The following is a 19,813-nucleotide window of genomic DNA, read 5'->3' as shown; positions in this document are numbered from 1 at the left end:
TTTAGATAACGGTTTGAAATTTATATTTTATAAATTCGAATTCCTATTTTATAATTTTCTTTTTTCATAAGAGTGTATGGGAACACGCTTTTCCCAAACATAATTCTCACAACAATTTTTTTTTTTTTTTTTTTTTTTAAGTTGGATCATAGGTGGATGAGGTGAAAAATGCCCCTCACATTATTTTATGAATCATATGTGAGATGTGTATGAAAACGGCTCATTAAGGGTATTTTTATATATAAAATAAAAATTATTGTTTTGAAAACATGATGTTTATTTTTAATCAAATCTGATAAATTTTAACTTTTTAATTAAATATAACAAATTTTGTTAGAATTAATTAGTTAAAAGAGATTAAATAATTCATCTTTCATGTTTTTACTTAAAAAATAACTCATTTTTTATATAAATATTATTGACTATTTTAAGTATTTATTGATATATTTAAAAGAAAAAGGTTAATTTTTTTAAAAAAGAATAAGAATATTTTTATCAAATTATTATAAAAAAAAAGAATAAAGGGTTAGATATTCAAAATTGGTTTCAATGTCCTCTTAATCAAATAACCTATTTTGTTAAGAAGGATGAACATAAGGATTTACGAATGGTAAAATAGGATTACCATTTTTTACCGGCGGTAAATTTGATGGTATACTGTACAAATAGTGAAAGGGGCTTCCTGAATAAAAAGGTGGGTCGAGGGTTTGTTCTCTTCCATTGCGTTTCTCAACTTCCAAAGAATCTCTCTGCCGATAGCTTTTTCGGGTACCCTTTCTCTATATTTTCCCTCTTGTCTTTGCTATTTTTATTTTATTTTATTTTTTCAAAATTTCTCTATTTATTTTCCTCTAATTCAAGCTGTTATTTGATGCACCGTGCGTTTGGTTGCTGAGAAAACGCAGTAGCAGAAAAGAAAAATTTTCAATTTTCATTTATAGAGACCTGAGAAAACTGAACCTTTCACTTAGCTGCGCCTTCTATTAAAATGTTTGGCGTAGTTGATGTGAGATTCGGAACTCGTGCAACAAAAAAAACATGAATTTTCCCACTTATTGAAGGAAAATATGAATTTTCTTGGATGAAATCTTGAGCTAATTGACAACAGTTGTACATTGAGTTGGGTTTTGTGAAGATGGCGTGTGGGTTTGTGGGATTAGTATTTTTGTTTTTGTTGTTTGGTTTGGGAAATAAATTTATAGTTTTTGGCATTGATTCATTGATACATGATCGGGTTTTTGTTCCTGAAGCGTGGGCCTCTAGCGGAGGGTGGCTAAGCGTACTTAATCTAATATCTAGCCGGGGAAAAGATTTAGAGGCCAAGAAACTTAGGGGAAATTTTTGCAGTGTGGGTTATAGTGGATTATGTGTTGTTTCAGAATATCTCATAAATGAAAACATTATGTTTTCTTATTTATAGTGTTTTGGTGTAATCCTTTTCAAATGGGAGTCATTCGGAAGAAAAGAGAGAATTTTTTTTTGGCATCCAAATTCCCTACAAATGGTTTGGGATATATAATTAGGAACTATGAGTTTGGTATGGGTTCAGATTGAAGATCTTTTTTAATCTATCTTTATGCATGTAAGCTCTATTTTATACATAGGAACAAACTGTTATGCTTAGATCCCAACATGAATATGCATATTCAGGGAGGTGAATTGGGGTAAGCTGCCTCTATGTTGATGAGATTGTTGCCTATGTATAATTCTGTCAGATTTTGCTTCTAGTGCTCTTTAACAATTCCATGTTGAAGATTCTGTGATGTAATTCTGCTTACAAGTCAATATTATACGTCTAGAACCTCTCAAATAAAAATTATTCCTTTTCAATTGCATTAATCATAGGTATTTTTTCTTTCTTTCTTTCTTTTCTCATTGATTCTATGTCTGGTTGCTGAGAGAGTTATTTATTATTTGGCACCTGAAGAAACAAAAGCCGTTAGTGAATTATGCTTAGGAGTTAGGGGGCTTCTCAGAAGTTAATCCAAATGGGAGCTTCGTACAACTATTTGGCTTGTCTCAGTTTTGGAAACCAAAGCATCATACCACACAAGATCCTTGACCTTTTATTTTTCTTTACTGTTTCTCAGATTTCATAAATGCCAAATGGGGGGTATTTTTTTTTATTTTTTTGATAGATAAAGAAAAGACGTATGTAAGGAAAAGAGGATACACAAAAAACAGTGCCCTCAAAGTATACAGTAAAAGCCTAATGGCTCGGCCTAGAGGGGAAGGGAAAGAAGCAAAAAACATCACCTGTCCTTACTTAAAGTCTAACCAATCAATGAAGTTAACAAGAGAAATAAGACTTGTATCTATAGACAACCTAGACCAAGACCACAGATTACATACAAAAAAATTACCCGTCCTTTGTCAAGCTTAATGGAGAGAAACTGTCCTTTGTGAAGTCCCTGTCATTTTTCATTTATGCATAAATACAGCTAATGGATAATTATAGTTTATTCTCATTGTTGGTAATCTTTTGAGAAGTTATCGTTTGAAGCATGATGGTCTATTCTGATTTCAATTATTGTGTGTCAATTTATTGCAGGAAGCGGCACTAATTGGTACGTTTAGTTTGGAACTGGTATTATTTTTGTGAGATTGGGCAATTTTTGGCTTCACTCTCCTTCCTGTTATATCTGAATTGCTGAAATTTCCAATTGGGCACTTCAATGTTGTTTGTTTTTTCACCTTGGTTTATCTTGGAGCATCGTGATTGTCCCGTAATTCTACTGTCTATGATTTAATGTCTTTGTTCATATATGATTCTTCTCTTTATTCTTACATTTTTTGGGGGGGCTACACCCTCCTGGAATGAAGATGCTTGAAAGCTTAAACTTGTCAATATTCTTTTTGGTTGCTGTCTTATTCTGATATCAAGACATTCATTTTTTGATTTCTTTCTTTCTTCTTTGTTTTTTGGTTGGTCTTGGCACCAGATTCATAACCCTCTTGATTATCATTCGGAAATCTCTTTTGCCTGTCTCTTTTAGTACTGCTACTATTGTTATCATTATCCCTTTTAATAAGTTGTCTTTCACAATGCAACCTTGTCTTTCACATTGCAACCTCTCGGACTCATATTTCATAACACGGGTTCAATTGAAATTCATACTCTGCAACTCCTTTTGGCCTTTCATTTTGTTTCCACCTTTCGATATATGTATACTTCTTCCCATGAATTCTTCTGGCTTCTATACCTTCTTCACAGTTGCCTTGCAAGCTTACTTAATTAGATACATAAGATGCCAAGGGCAAAGGGAAATGCATCAGCAACCTGTAAGCCAGTTGAACCTGAAAAGCTAAGCGAGCCTGAAAAGCCAATTGAGTCTGATGAGAGGGTGGATCTTGATGAAGACAATGATCCTGATGAGGCAATGGATGAAGAGGTCGAGTATGAAGAAGTAGAGGTAGAAGAAGAAGTGGAAGAAGTGGAAGAAGAGGTAGAGGAAGAGGAAGTGGAAGAAGAAGAAGAAGAAGTAGAGGAAGAAGAGGAAGAAGAAGAGGCTAATGAAGCTGATGAACAGAAAAGCCCAAGTGGTGGTGGAGGGAAGATTGAAGACGAGGATGAGAGCAAAAAACATGCTGAGCTTCTTGCCCTGCCACCTCATGGTTCTGAAGTATATGTTGGCGGTATTTCACAAGATGCTTCTGAGGAGGACTTGAAGAGCTTTTGCGAGTCTGTAGGAGAAGTAACTGAAGTAAGCTATACTTCTGTTTATCCTGTACCCAGTTTAAGTGCTCTGTATAAAGACTAATGCCATCATATTATCCAATTACAGGTCAGAATAATGAAAGGCAAAGATTCGGGTGAGAACAAGGGCTTTGCATTTGTGACCTTTAGAAATGTAGAATTGGCTTCTAAAGCAATTGAGGAGCTGAATAATACTGAATTTAAGGTAACACAATCTTCTTGTGCATTGTGTTTTTCTGAGCCAATGATATTCTGAGACTTGGTTGACTTAGTGGTACTTTCTGTTCTGAGTTTATTACCCCTAAAATATTACCCCGGATTTAACTGAAAACCTTGCTAGGAAAAAAAAAAAAGAAAAAGAAAAATGGAAGAAGAAGAAGTAGTGAAGAGGTTTTAAGGAATCTTGGGGGAATTTTCTTTGATTCCATTGTTTTATGCAGAACAGATCTAGAATTGCTCTTTTTGGGAAATTATTATTATTTTTAAAAAAATGCTGTTTTGAAGCATGTTGGTTATGGACTTATGGTGAATGCTAGGCATTGTTAAAATTGCTGAGTGTTTTCTTCTCTCTCTCTCTTTCTCATGCAAACACACAGGGGAGAAAAATAAAATGTTCAACATCTCAAGCAAAGCATCGTCTGTTCATTGGTAATGTTCCTAGAAGCTGGGGAGAAGAAGATATAAAGAAGGTGGTGACTGAGATTGGACCTGGAGTTACAGCTGTTGAACTGGTGAAGGTTAGTGCGATCTTGTTATTAGTTTTATTGTAGTTATTGTTTCTGGACATGTATATTTGCTCTCTCACTCATTTTCCATTTGTTGGCCTGTTATTAATCATTATGAAACTGTGCATTCATCATTGCCAATGGTTTGATTTTGATTTTATTTTTTTGCATTTTGCTTATTTATTTATTTTTTGGTTAACAGGATATGAAGAACTCTAGCAACAACCGTGGCTTTGCTTTTATTGACTATTATAACCACGCATGTGCTGAATATTCGAGGCAGAAGATGATGAACCCGAAATTCAAACTAGACAATAATGCTCCTACTGTGAGCTGGGCTGACCCTAAGAATGCTGATTCTTCTCCTGCTTCACAGGTTTTCCAAGTTCATTTATTTATTTTTTGTTTCAAGGTTGTCTCACAGCAAGATGAACAGTCAATGCACAATTCATGTGACAGGGACACTGGCATGGGTATTGGTATTTAACATTGTGACTTCTAAACCAAATGAAGTACAATAATATTTTGGTGCCAGAACTTATCGGATATGCACACTCTTTTTTTTCCTTTGGACCAGAAAGAACAATTCAGTTCATTGTTATGCATACATCTTGGTGAATTCAAGAGACTGAAATGCTAAAACAGTCATGATCCTACTAAAAAAAATGCACTTCATTCTGATCAGAAAAAAAAAAAAAAGAAGAAAAAATCCACTTCATTAAACCCATAGCAAGTGTGCTAGGATGGAGCTTCTGACACAAGACAAGATAAGAAATAAGAAGCTCAGTGGTGTCTGTTAAATTACATTAAATCAATTGGATGATCATTCCCATCTCATGATTGGAATGTTATTGAGGTATTATCCTTCATAAAGACATGATTTCCTGATGGAAAAAATCTATGTCCTGACCAGGACAAAAAAAAACAGAAGAATAAAAAGAAAAAAGAAAAAATTGACCTATCAAACCGAGAAAGTATGATCCTTCATTTCATGAACTAGTGCTATGGACGTGTGTTTTCCTGCATTATGTTGCAATTTGTTGTGGGGTGTATTGTTCTTCGAAGGCTGGATTTGATCACCTCAAACTTCTTGTTGTCTCATGCAGGTGAAAGCAGTATACGTGAAGAATTTGCCAAAGAACATAACCCAAGATCAGCTAAAGCAGCTTTTTGAACACCATGGAAAAATCACGAAAGTGGTTTTACCACCAGCAAAATCTGGACAGGAAAAGAGTAGAATTGGTTTTGTACACTTTGCAGAGAGGTCAAGTGCTATGAAAGCTCTTAAGAACACTGAGAAATATGAGATAGATGGTGATCATTACTTTACTTTACTAGTGTCTCTCCTCCCTCCTTGAAGAAAATAAATAAAAAAGAGGGAAAAAGAAAGCAAGTACAAACTCTTACATATGTTGGCTGTTTTTTTTTCCTGATTTTCAGGCCAGGTTTTGGAGTGTTCTCTTGCAAAGCCACAGGCAGATCAGAAATCTGTTGGTGGATCTAATTCACAAAAATCAGGTTTGCTTTCAAGTTATCCACCTCGTGTAGGTTATGGTTTTGTTGGTGGTGCCTATGGTGCTCTAGGTGCAGGTTATGGCACAGCAGGCTTTGCACAGGTGAGATGGCTGCATGTATTTATCTGTTTAAATTTGTTGATCATTTTCTATCTTTTAATTGATAATCAGGTGGATGGTAATTCCTTCTTACAATTAGCTTCATAAACCTAGGCCCAATGAAATATTGAGATATTTCTTTACTGGTAACAACATGAAAGGTTGAAACAATTATAATAACAGTTCAGTGAATTGTCTCTGCTCTATTTTCTTTATTTTTTCTGCATCTTCTTTGAAATCTTCATTCTCTTTATGAAGCCCAGGAATACACAGAGAATTGGCTACACATTAAGTTAACATTTACAGCACATTCTAATGGGCAGTTATGAACTAACAAACATGAAATTTTTGGCATTAGGTTCATAAGCTATCTTCTAAAAGTATGACTTTCTATGTCATAGTCTGGACCAAATTATGAGTTAAGGTGATTTGATGAATCTAAGTATTCCTCTGGTGAGCCAATTTTTTTTTCCTCTATTTTTTGAGGGCTTTTTTGTGTGTGTGTGTGTGTGTTTTGTTTTTTGTTTGTTTGTTTTTTTTTTTTCTTTTCTTTTGTGGGGTGTTTTTTTAGGCAGTGGGTTGTTGCCCTAGCAAGCCATAGGAGTGGTTTTATTACCGGAGGACTTATAGGCTAACAAGTCAATTGAGCAAGATTCAGGGAACATATTACCCTGCCTTTTTCTTTAAAAGTAATCCATAATTTTGGTTATCTGGAACCATTTTGTTAGGAAATTTGCTAGTCCATGCAGGTTTTGAGACATTCTACTTGTTGGTTGGCAGTAGAGTAACTAATCTATTGATAGTTCTGTCTATCGCATACCTACACTTGATATGCCAACCTAGATTGTTCAAGAATTTCAAGACACTCCCTGGGTCTAATTAATCTGTCAGACATTGCTGCTTTCCATCCTTATATGCATCAAACTTGGGTTCTCAAATGAAAATTTGGATTAACTTTAGTGAGGTTAACACTTCTTTCTATCTTGTTTTCCTGAATCCATCCAAGGAAGCTAGTGGTATCAAGGTTTGCATTTCTTCCTGCAGCAATCTTTCTTGGAATCTCAGTTTCAGGAGAAAATCCTATACTCTAAGAAGTGGAACTGGCTGCTTTCTTTCATCTTTTGAACAATGTGTATCTTTCTCTTTTCTTCAAAAAGTACCAAATATATATATTTTTTTCCGGTAAATCCATTTGTTGTTTTTAAAAGACATCCAGGGACCATTGGCAATACCAGTTAAAGTGGCATTGTTGAACCAACCAGCCATCTAAAAGTTTAATGTATTATTGTGAATAAGCATGCACCTGAATGAGTTCAACATAAGGGAAACTGTATGATCCATAGCACAATCCTTGAACATGCCATCCTAGTAAGGTAGCAGTAAGATTTCCAGGACATTAATGACACCTAGCATCATCAAACATTAAAGAGGAGCACAAACTGCAAGCAAAATAGGAAAGATCATCTTTTTACAGCATCTCTGCACAATGTTGCTTAGTTACCATGTTGACAACATTGCATGATTTCATGAACATGCTGATTCAAGCTTAATTGCCCTGTCAAATTCATAAAATACTGTTTTTTTGTCACAATAGCTCAATCTGTCGTGGAATTTCTGAATGAGTTTTAAAATTATAGGCTAGATAGATATGGAATATCCAATTCCTCTGCTTGACAGGTACATGTATTGCTACCATGACCTTGTGGAGACCGAGAACAAATCTTTGGATGCCTAAAGCACACCTGTAAGTTGTTGCGTGGTTGACTTTGTGCCACAGGTATGGTACTAGGGTTGACCAAGGTCCACCATGCTTCCCCTTATAATAGGATTGCTGGCCTTTAATCTGTTTACACTAGCAAATATTGTCCGTCCTTTAGAAATCATACTAGTATTAGAAAACTTAATTCGCATTCAGGTGATGTGCTATCACTTTTCATGGACTTCTGCCCTAAGTAACTTTCAGAAGATATTTATTCCCTTCTGATTATTGTAGATTAATTATGTAGGAAGCACTGTGCAATAGTACAAGAACAGTAGCATTCCTTAAACTCAAAGTTGTCCACTGCATTGTGTGATCTTTGAATTGACTGATTCACTTCACTTTTAGATGTAATAAAATGCTGGTGGGTTTTCTAAAAGAAAATTCCTGGACAAGTACATGTTTTTGCTCAAAATACCCATTTACAAACTTCATCCAATATTGCTGTAAAGTTTATGAAAAAGAGTACAGCATGCTATCTTGATGTCCTATGTGTACTGTATGCTGCAAAAGGTGTAGATTTGAAAATAAATCCAGGTTCATACATCAGAACATAAAGGAAGCACATGTTAAACACGAGAAACATCAATAATGAATATAACATAGTGTTTTGGTGAGCATTGATGTTGGAGAGAACAATTGTCTATCAATTGACCAAATTATCTTTCTTAGTAGCTAAAATTTATCTCAATAGATCTCTTTCAATCTACTCAAGCCTGTAAGTAACTTGATTGGGAGCACAAATGAGAACAAATAAGGATTTTCAGTATGCAATTCTGAATCAAACTAATTTTGCCTCCTAGTATATATAGGCTTTCTTCAGCATATCCAAATGCTTCAGACCTATCCACCTCCATATCTGACACTCTTTTCTCCTAGTTCTCCCCAAGAGAACCAACCTAGATTCTTGCAAGGCTACCCACAGGCTTGTAGAATAGGTTGGATGTGAAGCTGGTGGTTAGGAAGAATCATTGTGCCCTTGGAAATTAATATCTCAATTTTAACAAAATTTTCGGATATTGTTTAAAGGGAAAAAAAAAAAGAGGATATCTTTCTCAAAATAAGGCAAAAACAAGCTAAAAACAGAGGGAAAAAAATTTCCCTGAGTACTGCCAAAACCATAGGAACACAAAACACCAGCAGTAAATGCAATAATCATGGATCTTTCTGTATTAAAGGAAAAGGGATATCATGCAAACTATAGTCATTAGAGGCATTCCTAGGCCTCGGTATAATGGCTCCCTAGCTATAGCATCTTGTTTGTGAAGTCACACCTTGTCCTTTTTTTTTTTTTCCTTTTTTTCTTTTTTTTTGTCCTTTTGCAATTTGCAATTTTATTCTTGAAATTTGTGGCTGTATATTGGAATTTTATTTAATCTCATTGATTTTTATTTTTTTTATTGGATGCTTATTTAAATGCTTGGAATCTTTTTTTTTTTTTTTTTATTGCTTGGATTGGACTTTTTAGATTATATTTGGTGATTATGAGAGTATAATAAATGTTCGCATGTCCACAGTTACACTGATTTATAAAATTGACATGCACCCATAAGTTACAACTTGCTTGGCTTAGGTACATACATTAGGTTGTGCTTTAGTGCATGTTGCTCCTTTAAGAACAATGTTGCCAATTCCTCTAAAGCCCTAGCTCTCTTATAACTTAGGCCTTCAAAAAAAGGAGGCTATCATGTCCCTTGATGAATCAATTGTCATGGGCTTCTACTGCCTAATGATGCCCAGCTGATCGAGGACTGCTCTTCAATAATGAGATTATTCCTAATTCCTATGTCTGACGCCATTTTCAAATTTTCTAACAACTCTAAGTGCTCAACTTTATTGGTCCATATCATATTGATTTGGAGTAGATGCATGGTGTATCTCATTTGTACTATTTAAATGTTTTCAAAAACAAATTTGCTTGGGTGGCACAATAAGCTTCAATGGTAATTCAACCTGAATTTCCTGGTTACCAATCAGCTTCCTAATTCATTCTCTCTCTCTAAAAATTTTAATCATTTTTGTTTCTATTGACAAGAAAATTTTATTAGAAGCACTTATAAAAAAAGGGCACAATCCAGGTACTCCAAAAGTATGTAAAAAGCGCCAAATGGGGCCAATTTACCAAGATCAATAGTAATGAAAAAGGGCAAAGACATAGGACTCGCATCCAAAGACTTCTTAGACCACAAGAAAAGAGAACAAAGAAATCTTTTAAAATTTGAACCAATTGCTTCGAATCTTTGGACATCCTCTGGCTTCACTCCCTTTATGTAGTCCAAAACAAGCAAAAGAGGCTACTCTTTTATATGCTTATTCCCAACAAAGCTGCAATGCCATCCTAAATAAACCTTTCTGACTGCCCAAGGGAGGGCCCAGGAGAGGACAATCAAAGATAGTAAGAAAGGTCGCGGGGCATGAGCTAGACTACTATAGATCAGGAGCTGGAAAATCCAAGCAAGCTGCCTCCAAATCCTTAGCAATGAGACATGGTGATCTCTTGGTTACAAACATCCATAGAGAAGCCAAGAAGCAAACTCTATGCCATGTGGCCCATACTCCTCTACTACCCCTGCTTGTCCTCAAAAGGTCATTGCAACCAGATCACTTAAACAATTAATAAATCTCATTATTAAAGCACACTATTTCACACCCTTAAGCCAAAATCCTTAAAGGAAATAACTATTATTTTGGGATTTTTTTTTAATTTTTTTTTTATAGATAAAAAGAATAATATTAAACGAAAAGAGGAAACACCAAAAAGTGTCCTCTAAGTATACAGGGAGTATACAAAAGCAGCCCAAAGGCTTGAAACCAAAGGAGGAGGATATAAACAACAACCCCTACTCTTACTTAGAGCCTAGCCACTCAAAAAAGCTAATAAGAGAAGAAGGGCTCAAAACTATAAACACCCTAACTCAAGACCAAAGATTACATACAAAAGAATATTTCAACCTTTAAAGCGAAAGCTCCTCATTCCCAAAAGTTAGCAAATTTCTTTCATTCCAGACTGACCAAAATATATATAAGGGGGCCATTTGCCAAGCCTTTTTACGGGTCTTCCCTACAAACGCACCATGCCACCTAAGGAGAGTTTCCTTAACTAAACCAGAGAGAACCAAAGCCACACCAAAAAGGGAGAAAAGGAGATTCCACAAAACCTGCGTCTTTACACAATGAAGTAAAAGGTGATCCACCGTTTCTACTTCAGAAAGGCATAGAAAACACCTATTTGCCAAAGAGTACCCCCTCCTCTGGAGTTGCTCCAAAGTTAAGATTTTACTTCAGGAAGCCTCCCAAGCAAAGAAAGTTACCTTAAGAGGCACGCTCGCCCTCCAAATACTACCACAAGGGAACAAAGAAGAAATTCCGGGCTCTAAAATAGAATAAAGCGACTTGACTGAGAAAGCTCCACTCTTAGATGCTATCCACACCACTTTATCATCGTCCTCCCTATGCACCTTAAAGGCTTGGATTTTAAGCATAAAACTCTCCACCATCCCAATCTCCCAATCATTAAACGACCTTGAGAAAAGAAGGGTTCAACCATCTCCTACACCATCTGGGTTCCAAACATTCGATACCCAATCTTCTTTAACCAAGGAGATGGCAAATAATGAAGGGAAAGACTCGCAAAGAGGCATATCTCCACACCACTTGTTCTTCCAGAAACTCACTCTCCTACCACAACCCACGCGGTAGGTTAAACTGCTATTCATACACAACCACTCCTTTCTAATTGTTTTCCAAAGCTCGACACCATACCTCCCGCTTACAGCCCGAGTACACCATCCTCCCTCCTCTATACCATATTTTTTACTGATAACCTGCTTCCACAAAGCCTCACTTTCACTGGCAAAGCACCAATTCCACTTACTCAAGAGAGCTTTATTCATCAAGGCTAAATTTCTCACACCCAGACCACCTTTCTTTCTTTCCAAACAAACCAAGTTCCACCTAACAAGATGTGGCTTCTGCACCAGAGCTCTTCCACCCCACAGAAAATCCCTCTGAATCTTCTCCAACCTCGACCTTACTTTTCCGCGCAAATAAAGAGAGACATGAAGTAAATAGACATGCTAGAGAGAGTGCTCCGAATTAGGGTGAGTCTTCCTCCTTTTGATATATACTGTCTCTTCCACATTGCAAGCCTTTTTCGAAACCTCTCTTCAACTCCATCCCAAACCACCTCTGATTTGAAGGGTGCCCCCAAAGGCAAACCCAAATAACAAGAAGGCAGACCACCCACTTTACAACCCAACTCCAAGACTAAATCCTCTATATCATGCACCCTCCCCATTGGGATAAGCTCGCTCTTTTCCAAATAAACTCTCAACCCTGAGCAAGCCTCAAACCACATGAGAAGCCAGCTTAGATATGTCAACTGATCATGAGACTCCTCACAAAACACCAAAGTGTCATCCGCAAATAGCACGCGTGAGATCAGAATCCCCTCACCTTCCTTGCCTCTCACCCTTCACCCTAATAAAAAGCCCCCACTAATAGCCCTTCTTAATAAGCAACTAAACGCCTCCATAGCTATCACAAACAGATAAGGGGAGAGAGGGTCTCCTTGTCTCAAACCCCTCAAACTTTGAAAAAAACCGGAGAGAGAGCCATTTATAAGAACAGAGAATCTCATAGTAAAGGTGCATCACTCTATCCACTTAATCCATCTCTCCCCAAAACCCATTTTTTTAAGCACTGCCAACAAGAACTTCCAATTGACATGATCATATGCCTTCTCTATATCCAACTTGCACAACACACCCCCTTGATTGCTTTTCAACCTAGAATCCACAACCTCATTTGCAATCAAAGCTGCATCTAGAATTTGTCTACCCTCCACAAAGGCATTTTGAGGTTTGGAAATCACTTTCCCCATAACCTTCTTGATACTATTTGCCAACACCTTGGCCAACAAGTTGTAAAGGCTTCCCACAAGGCTAATCGGCTTGAAATCTTTCAAATCTTCTGCACCTCCCTTCTTTGGGACTAAAACCAAGAAGGTGGCATTTAGAGACTTTACAAATCTGCCCATTTCATGAAATTCTCTAAAAAAACTCATAATCTCTACCTTCATCACATCCCAACAAAAAAGCCAAAAAGCCATGGTAAATCCATCCAGCCTGGGGGCTTTGTCCTTGACCAGATCTGATAGAGTTGCAAACACCTCTTCTTCCGTAAAAGGAATCTCCAACCCCTCAGCCTCACTGCTAACTAACCCCATAAAGGACAGCCCGTCGATACAAGGACGTCACCCCTTTTCTTCTGAATACAACTTTTGAAATGCCCTACCACACTGTTTTTTAAATTATTATCCTCCAAGTGCCAACAACCATTCACTTTCAACTTGGACAGCCAGTTTCTTCTATTGAGAACATTCGCCATCCTATGAAAAAATCTGGTATTATTGTCCTCCTCCTTCAGCCATAACTCCCTAGACTTCTGTCTCCAGGAGATCTCTTCCCTCAACACCCCAAGACTTATAAGACTCCCTCGCCTTTTTTCTAGCTTCACACTCTTCCAGATTTAAAGCTGAATATTTCTCCTTTTCATCCCAATACTCAACCTGCCTAAGAGCTTCACCCTTTTTAGTCTCAATGAGCCCAAACTCTTCTTGATTCCAAATCTTTAGAATATTTGTTAAGGCCCTCAATTTAGCATCTAAGATAAAGCTGGATGTCCCTGTAAAATTTAAACTCCCTCACCACATTTTCAGCTTATCTTTGAAACCCTCTTCCTCCAACCACATATTCTCAAATCTGAAAGGGGAAGGTCCCATCTTCAAACCTCCTCCTTCTAGGAGGACGGGGAAGTGATTAGAGACTAGTTTGGGAAGAATTCCCTGCACATCTCCATTGAAAAAGCTATCCCAGTTTTTGTCCCTAAAAACCGGTCAAACCTAGACTGGGCTTGGTTATTCAAGCCGCCTCTCCAAGTAAACAGGCCCCTCACCAAAGGAAAATCGCTCAACTCCAAATCCTCTATCACTTTTGAGAATCTCCTCATTGAAGCTGTAAGCCCTCCTTCCCTACTACGCTCCTCTGGAAACCTTAACAAATTGAAATCCCCTCCTACACACCAAGGGTCACTCCATAAACCTTTTATTGACCCAAGTTCCTCCCAGAAATTCTCTCTATCTCTGCTACAGACTGACCCATACACACCAGTGAACACCCACACTATATCGTCCACACAATTTTTGAACGACATGAAATTGAGAAAACCCCTTCTACTAGATCAACCAACTCCACCAATTTGTTATCCCAAAACACCAGAATACCACCAGCTGCACCCCTAGAATTGACTGCTCCCCAGTCTAGATGTCTTCCCACCCTTAGACTACGAACAAGCCCCATAGTCATTTCTTTAATTTTAGTTTCCTGTAAATAAACCACATCCACTCTTTGGGATTTGATGACTAACTTAATGATCTTCCTTTTATCTCTATCATTAACCCCTCTAACATTCCACGATAAAATTTTTATCTTCATTTACACCCTGATCCAGAAGCCCCTCCAAAAATACCCACGCTAGAACCCATTTTAGCTTTCTTATAGCTTATAGTTTATAGTCCACTCCAGCTTCTTGAGTTCCCTACTGGATTTTGAGGATTTCAAAATCGTCTTCTTGGTTGCCCCGTCCTGCCTCTTCTGATCAATCCTTCCCTTCATTCTCCTCTAGAGGTACAACATTTCCTCTTCATACCCTTTTGTCGACATTCCAAGGCACCAACTGAACTTTGCAAGACAGTTGGAGCTCCACCCTTCATCCTGCCCCCCTTCTTCTTGAAAAAAATCTCTCTTTTCCTCCAAATGACTCGCATAATCCAAACCAACCAAGACAAGTGCTAACTCAGCCTCACTATCACTGCCTCTCGAACCCCAAAGTGGCTATTTCTAGCCACTAAGAGCCGACAAGTCTTCAATCCGTACTACTCGCAACGGAATCCGGTCCATCGCCCCTTCCACTAACCCTTCCGCTCCACTTGAAACCCCCTCCATAAGCTTCGTCGGGCCCCAAGGAAAGAGAGTTTGGGATCAGCGGGATACCTGGATGCTTCCTCTAACAACGCCGTGTCGGTGAGCTTCAGACAACTAGAAAGCAACTCCCTGTCGGCGGCAAGAAGCTCATGCTCCAACCCCCCGTGCCCCACACCCCCCCCCCCCCCCCCCCCCCCCCGGGGTTTTGTAAGAGCCTTAGAAGAAAAAGAAAGCCTCTCCGATATGCTCAAGGAGGGCTTAATAAAATTGGGCCCATGAGGCCTCAAAGAGATGTCGCCCAGGCTCACCTCTGGATTTGGGCTTCTATCCCATTCCCCTGCACCACTTGAGCCCATGCGACCATTTTCTTTAAAAGCCTCCCATCTAGCTGTTCTGGGCCTAGGCCCACTCACAGTTGAGACCGGCTCAACTGCTCTAGCCTGCCTACCTCTTGCAGCCGCTGCTACTCTATACCTTTTGCCACACTCAACCTGCACTTCTGACCCCCAAGACTGATCACCAATTTGAAAATCCCACTCACTACCACAAGCGCATGCATCCTCCCTCTCCCTTCATCCCTATCCTATAGCCCCTCTTTCTTATGCTAGGCTGCCCTCGACACTACCTGAGAAACCCAAGGGGGGATTTCCCACCACAGATTAACCACCCAACAAAAATTCCTGGCCACCACCTGCAATGAACTTGGCATATTCTTTCCAGAAGCTCTAACTAAGATACGGGCCCACTGCAACTGTAAGTTGTTTCGTCATCAACAGCTAAGAACCCCCCATAGCTCTCTCCAATTCTCTTGAACACATCTCTACTCCAAAGGTGAAGTGGCAGTCCTACTACCTTCACCCAAACTTCCTTGGCATGGCTCCCGCTCCAAAAACACCCCATTTCAGGTCCTTATTTCTGCAGGAGAAACTCTCTCTCCTCAAAATGTCTGCTACCCCTTAAAAGCACCAAATCAGCTTCGCATTTATTTTCAAATTTGAACAACACAAGGGCCTCACCCAACCTGGAAATTTTTAAACCACCCTTAAGAGACCACCTTTCTAATGCCCACTCCTTCAAAGAGAACAGGGGAGGAACAGACTCAAAACTGCCCCCAAAACAACCAACCAAGCAACGACTTAGCTACTCTTCCCTACAAAGCAGATCATGGTCCCCTACATGCACCCATAAAGAATCCCTTGGTTCCCCTATCTTCACTCTCGCGACTTCTGCAACCGCACCTTTTCCTTCCTCATTCCCTTTGATACTACATCCATCCTTTTCAGGGTTGGGAGTACCCAGATTACCTTGGCTCAGAGCTGGAGTGGAAACTCCAAGGGCCCTTAACTTCTGAGCCAACAGCAAACACCCCCCTACTAAGCCTTTTCCTTCTGGAAAAACAAGACAATACTTCTTAGCTTCCACATCTCTTACCGAGCAAAGTAAAAACCTACCAGTTTCATTAGAACGACACTCCGATCTAAACTTTCTTCCTCCTTCTTCTCAAACTTTCAGACACCTCGAGTTAGACTCTCCTCTACACCAAGATTCCACACCTTCTAACAGATAGCTTAAGATTTTTTCTCCAAATCTTATTCAAGAGGAAAAAACTTTGCTCCTTTCCACAATAGTCCCTCTCTGTTTACCTTGGACCTCTTCAATGGAGATTTCGAATGTCTTAGATTCCACTGCAAACCAACACTTTCTACCTTCCAAAACTCCTCTCCCCACCTTCCGAAACTCCTCTGTTCCAGGTGATTTCATTTCGAATATTTTGGGAATTTTTTAATGAGCTACCAAAGAATATCCCAACTAAGGAGCTTGTAGCTCATGAACGATGATATTCCTTGTTCTCCAAACACAATATGTTTTTGCTGATGGCTTTATTAGGCCTTTGGTTTCCAACCATGTGACCTGTGGGTTATTAACCATGCAAAACCTTTGCCTTTATGGGGAAAAAATTAATTTGGCTGGAAGTTAGCCACATTATGGCCCATGGAGATGAACTGTAAGAGGGATGTAGGAGAGAATCCTGTTGTATCCAAAACTAATGTCTCTAGTAGATTTTTTCATGCAGGAGAGGATTATTTTATTGTCTTCATTGTTAACTCAGTCATCACTCACTTTATCCATCTCTTTGATGCTTATAGTAGTAGTATGGGTTTTTTATATTCCCATTGTCATATTCTTGAGTTTCTAGTCATTGTAATATTGAACTTCAACAGAAACTCTGATGTAGGATAACCCTAGGATGGTTGCCTATTCTCAAAAGTAGGTGGGCTAGAGTTTTATTTTTAGGGTGTAAGGAGAGGAACAAGGAAGAAATTTTATGGTAAAGAAAACATATAATATGAGAAATAGAGAGAAAGAAGAAACAATGAAGAAAAGATCGAAAACCTTAGAGTCTCATTAAGGCCTTCTAGGAGTTTCACCCATAAGAAAATCAATGGAGTCTCACCATTGAGGATTGCAACACTTGCAATGATAGAAAATATAATATTATTAATATTAATTCATCCCTTTGATTTACATTGATTAGTCTATTTATAGGCTTCTCTAAGAAATCCAAAATCTACTAGGACTTTAATAACCTATTATGACTCTAATTCTTATTATAACATTCAAAGAATACTAGGACTCTAATGGTTATCATGACTCAAATTCTAATTATATTATAACTAAACTAGCTAATCCTAATTAGAGTCCAACAAATACCATCCTAATTAATATTAATCCTACTTAAAGTTTACTTAGGTCTTCCCTTTCCTCCTTGAATGAACTTTAAAAGGTTTTCCCCTGTCAAACTCCCCTTGGAATTTGGGCCTGATCGGTGTTGGCCTTTTCTATCTCATCTTGAGAGTGAATGTGTAATATCAGGCTCTTTCCTGGCTCATCTTCTGATAAAAGGGGGGCTGTTCTGTGATTATTTAATGCCAGCATGGACTTTTCCAACACATCAGGTTGCAGTGTGACTGGATCTCTATTATGTACAATAGTTAAAATAGGGCTGACATTCTTGTGCAATTTGTAACTTCCTTGCCAGTTGCCACTAAATTGCTTTGTTGCCTCTTTTTGCTTTCTTCTAATGCCTTGGTGGTTCTTTTGCCCCGTCTTCTGCGTTACGACACTCCACTTTTATTTCAGTTGTGATTAATGAATTTATTTGAAAACCCTTGGGTGATGTTAGGAGAATGAGGATGGCGCCACTGAGGACAAGAAAGATGGTGATGATATAGCCTAGCAAGTTGCAAAGTAGTTGGTTTCTCTTGTGGGAGACCTTTTACCTCCTTGAGTGTGTAGAGAGTTTTTTTTTTTTTGGGTACATTTTTCCACCTTAAGCTGTGCAACTTGATTTGTTTTTTTTTTTTTTGAACAGCATAGGCATACCTCTTTTTCCTTGACATATATTTGGATCTCTTATCCTTTGTACATACCTTTTTAAAACAATGAATTTGTTGTCTCCAATTAAAAGAAAGAGAAGAAATTAAAAAAAGAAAAAGAAAAAGGAAAACAAACAAACAAGGAGATGATTATGTTGATAAGAAGGATGCTAGGTGATAGTGGAGGAGAAGCTTGCGTCGATCACTACACTAGCAAATATATGTTCTTTTAGTACTTAGATATGTGTTCTATAAAATGTTTGTTCTATTCAATCAAGTGTTCAAAGTTGTTTCTAATTTGATATTCTTTCCGCTTGTCTGGATGTTTTAATGATCGGGGATTTTAAGCTTCTCCTCCCTATTCATGGAATCATCTTGTCATACTGGTTCCTTCTTCAAAAGAATGCCAGAGTTGATCAAAACCTGCTGATGACATAAGATTAACCCCAACCTTAGACCCAATAAACACCAACTGAACTCCAGTTTTTCCTGTTCTACATACCAAACCTTGTGTATTTCTTAAAGTAGGAAACATCTACTGTTAATGTTTTGATGAATTATATGATACATTAGTGGAACTTGAATTCTAGGCTGCAATCAAGAGGTTATAAAATGAGTGTCAATCATGGCTGTTTGCTTCTTTATTATTCACTGTCCATTGAAGTTCTATAACTTCTAGATTTCTGCTGATTCTGAAATGCATTTGTCTTGCAGCCCCTGATCTATGGGAGGGGACCAACTCCTGCTGGTATGGCAATGATGCCAATGCTTCTCCCTGACGGGCGGATTGGATATGTCTTGTAAGCACCAGCTATGCTACCCAATCTTCTTTTTCTTCTATTTTCTTAACAGAAAGTCAAATAAAATTTCTTGCTGATTTGTATGCTTGGGAATTGAAAGCCCAATGACATTTATGTTTCCCCCCTCTTTGTAGGCAACAGCCAGGAGCACAGCCACACACCCCACCTTCACATCAGAGAAGTAGTGGCAGGGGTGGGAGTGGGAGTGGCAGCAAGAGTGGTGGGAGCTCTAGCAGGGGAAGGCACAACAACGATGGTGGCCATGGAAGGAGGTATCACCCATATTAAACTGCAGGGGAGAGCAGCGGCAATGGTTCCAATTTACTGCTTACCTTGAGTGCCCATTGTGGAGGGAATTAGGTGTGAGGACAGAGGGAGGGAATCTCTTTGCTCCTATTCCTATGTGTGATTTCTACTATTATGCCATTTGAGATTATTTAGTGTTTCACTATAAGTAGTATTTAACCTTCAACTCCATAAACATTCTTCTTGTCTTGTTGGCATCATTAGTTCATTCAGTTCCTAAGTAGTTATAGGCTTGCCGGCCTTGAAACAAGACTTGAACTGGGGCGTGCTTACCATATCTATCTCGGGTTTAAGCATTCTAAATTATACTAAAATGAACTGCCCAAACTCGTTTCATTATTATTTCAACCCTAAATCCTAATTTTAACGTTCACACTCTTTATAAGTAGGTGGTTGTGGGGGTCCCTCCACCTATATGCTCGTTAATGTTGGTTCCTATACCCATTGAGGTCAAGCCTAGGGTTGAAATTTAATGAGGAAATATCGGAGTACTAAGGAAAAAAAATTGTTAAAGAAACTGGTTTTCTTATAATTGATTTCATTAAAGAAAATC

At 38.2% G+C, this 19,813-nt stretch overlaps 1 protein-coding gene across 2 annotated transcripts; it reads left to right on the top strand.

Moving 5' to 3' along the window:
• Positions 1-663: 663 nt before the first annotated feature.
• Positions 664-19,435, top strand: LOC100267377 (heterogeneous nuclear ribonucleoprotein Q). Of its 2 annotated transcripts, XM_002275330.5 has the most exons (10): positions 664-768; positions 2,552-2,567; positions 3,215-3,704; positions 3,786-3,902; positions 4,294-4,434; positions 4,625-4,798; positions 5,529-5,736; positions 5,863-6,038; positions 18,869-18,954; positions 19,089-19,435. In XM_002275330.5, the coding sequence occupies exons 3-10, from the start codon at positions 3,249-3,251 to the stop codon at positions 19,240-19,242; spliced, it is 1,512 nt and encodes a 503-aa protein (XP_002275366.1). In that variant the 5' UTR covers positions 664-768; positions 2,552-2,567; positions 3,215-3,248; the 3' UTR covers positions 19,243-19,435. The 2 variants fall into 2 exon arrangements, with proteins under 2 accessions (XP_002275366.1, XP_010651881.1); XM_010653579.3 differs by lacking the exon at positions 2,552-2,567 and having other exon boundaries at positions 698-768.
• The last annotated feature ends 378 nt before the right edge of the window (positions 19,436-19,813 follow it).

The sequence above is a fragment of the Vitis vinifera genome, chromosome 6, assembly GCF_030704535.1.
Source record: "Vitis vinifera cultivar Pinot Noir 40024 chromosome 6, ASM3070453v1".
NCBI lineage: Eukaryota > Viridiplantae > Streptophyta > Magnoliopsida > Vitales > Vitaceae > Vitis > Vitis vinifera.
The sequence above is the reverse complement of the archived record's forward strand: the minus strand, read 5'-3'. Positions and strand labels throughout refer to the sequence as shown.

Bases quoted from the DNA above. Each gene is read 5' to 3' on its own strand.
- LOC100267377 (XM_002275330.5), top strand. From the start codon at position 3,249: ATGCCAAGGGCAAAGGGAAATGCATCAGCAACCTGTAAGCCAGTTGAA. The intron at 6,039-18,868 runs GTGAGATGGCTG...TTTGTCTTGCAG, and splicing joins GCACAGCAGGCTTTGCACAG to CCCCTGATCTATGGGAGGGG. The intron at 18,955-19,088 runs GTAAGCACCAGC...CCCTCTTTGTAG, and splicing joins GGGCGGATTGGATATGTCTT to GCAACAGCCAGGAGCACAGC.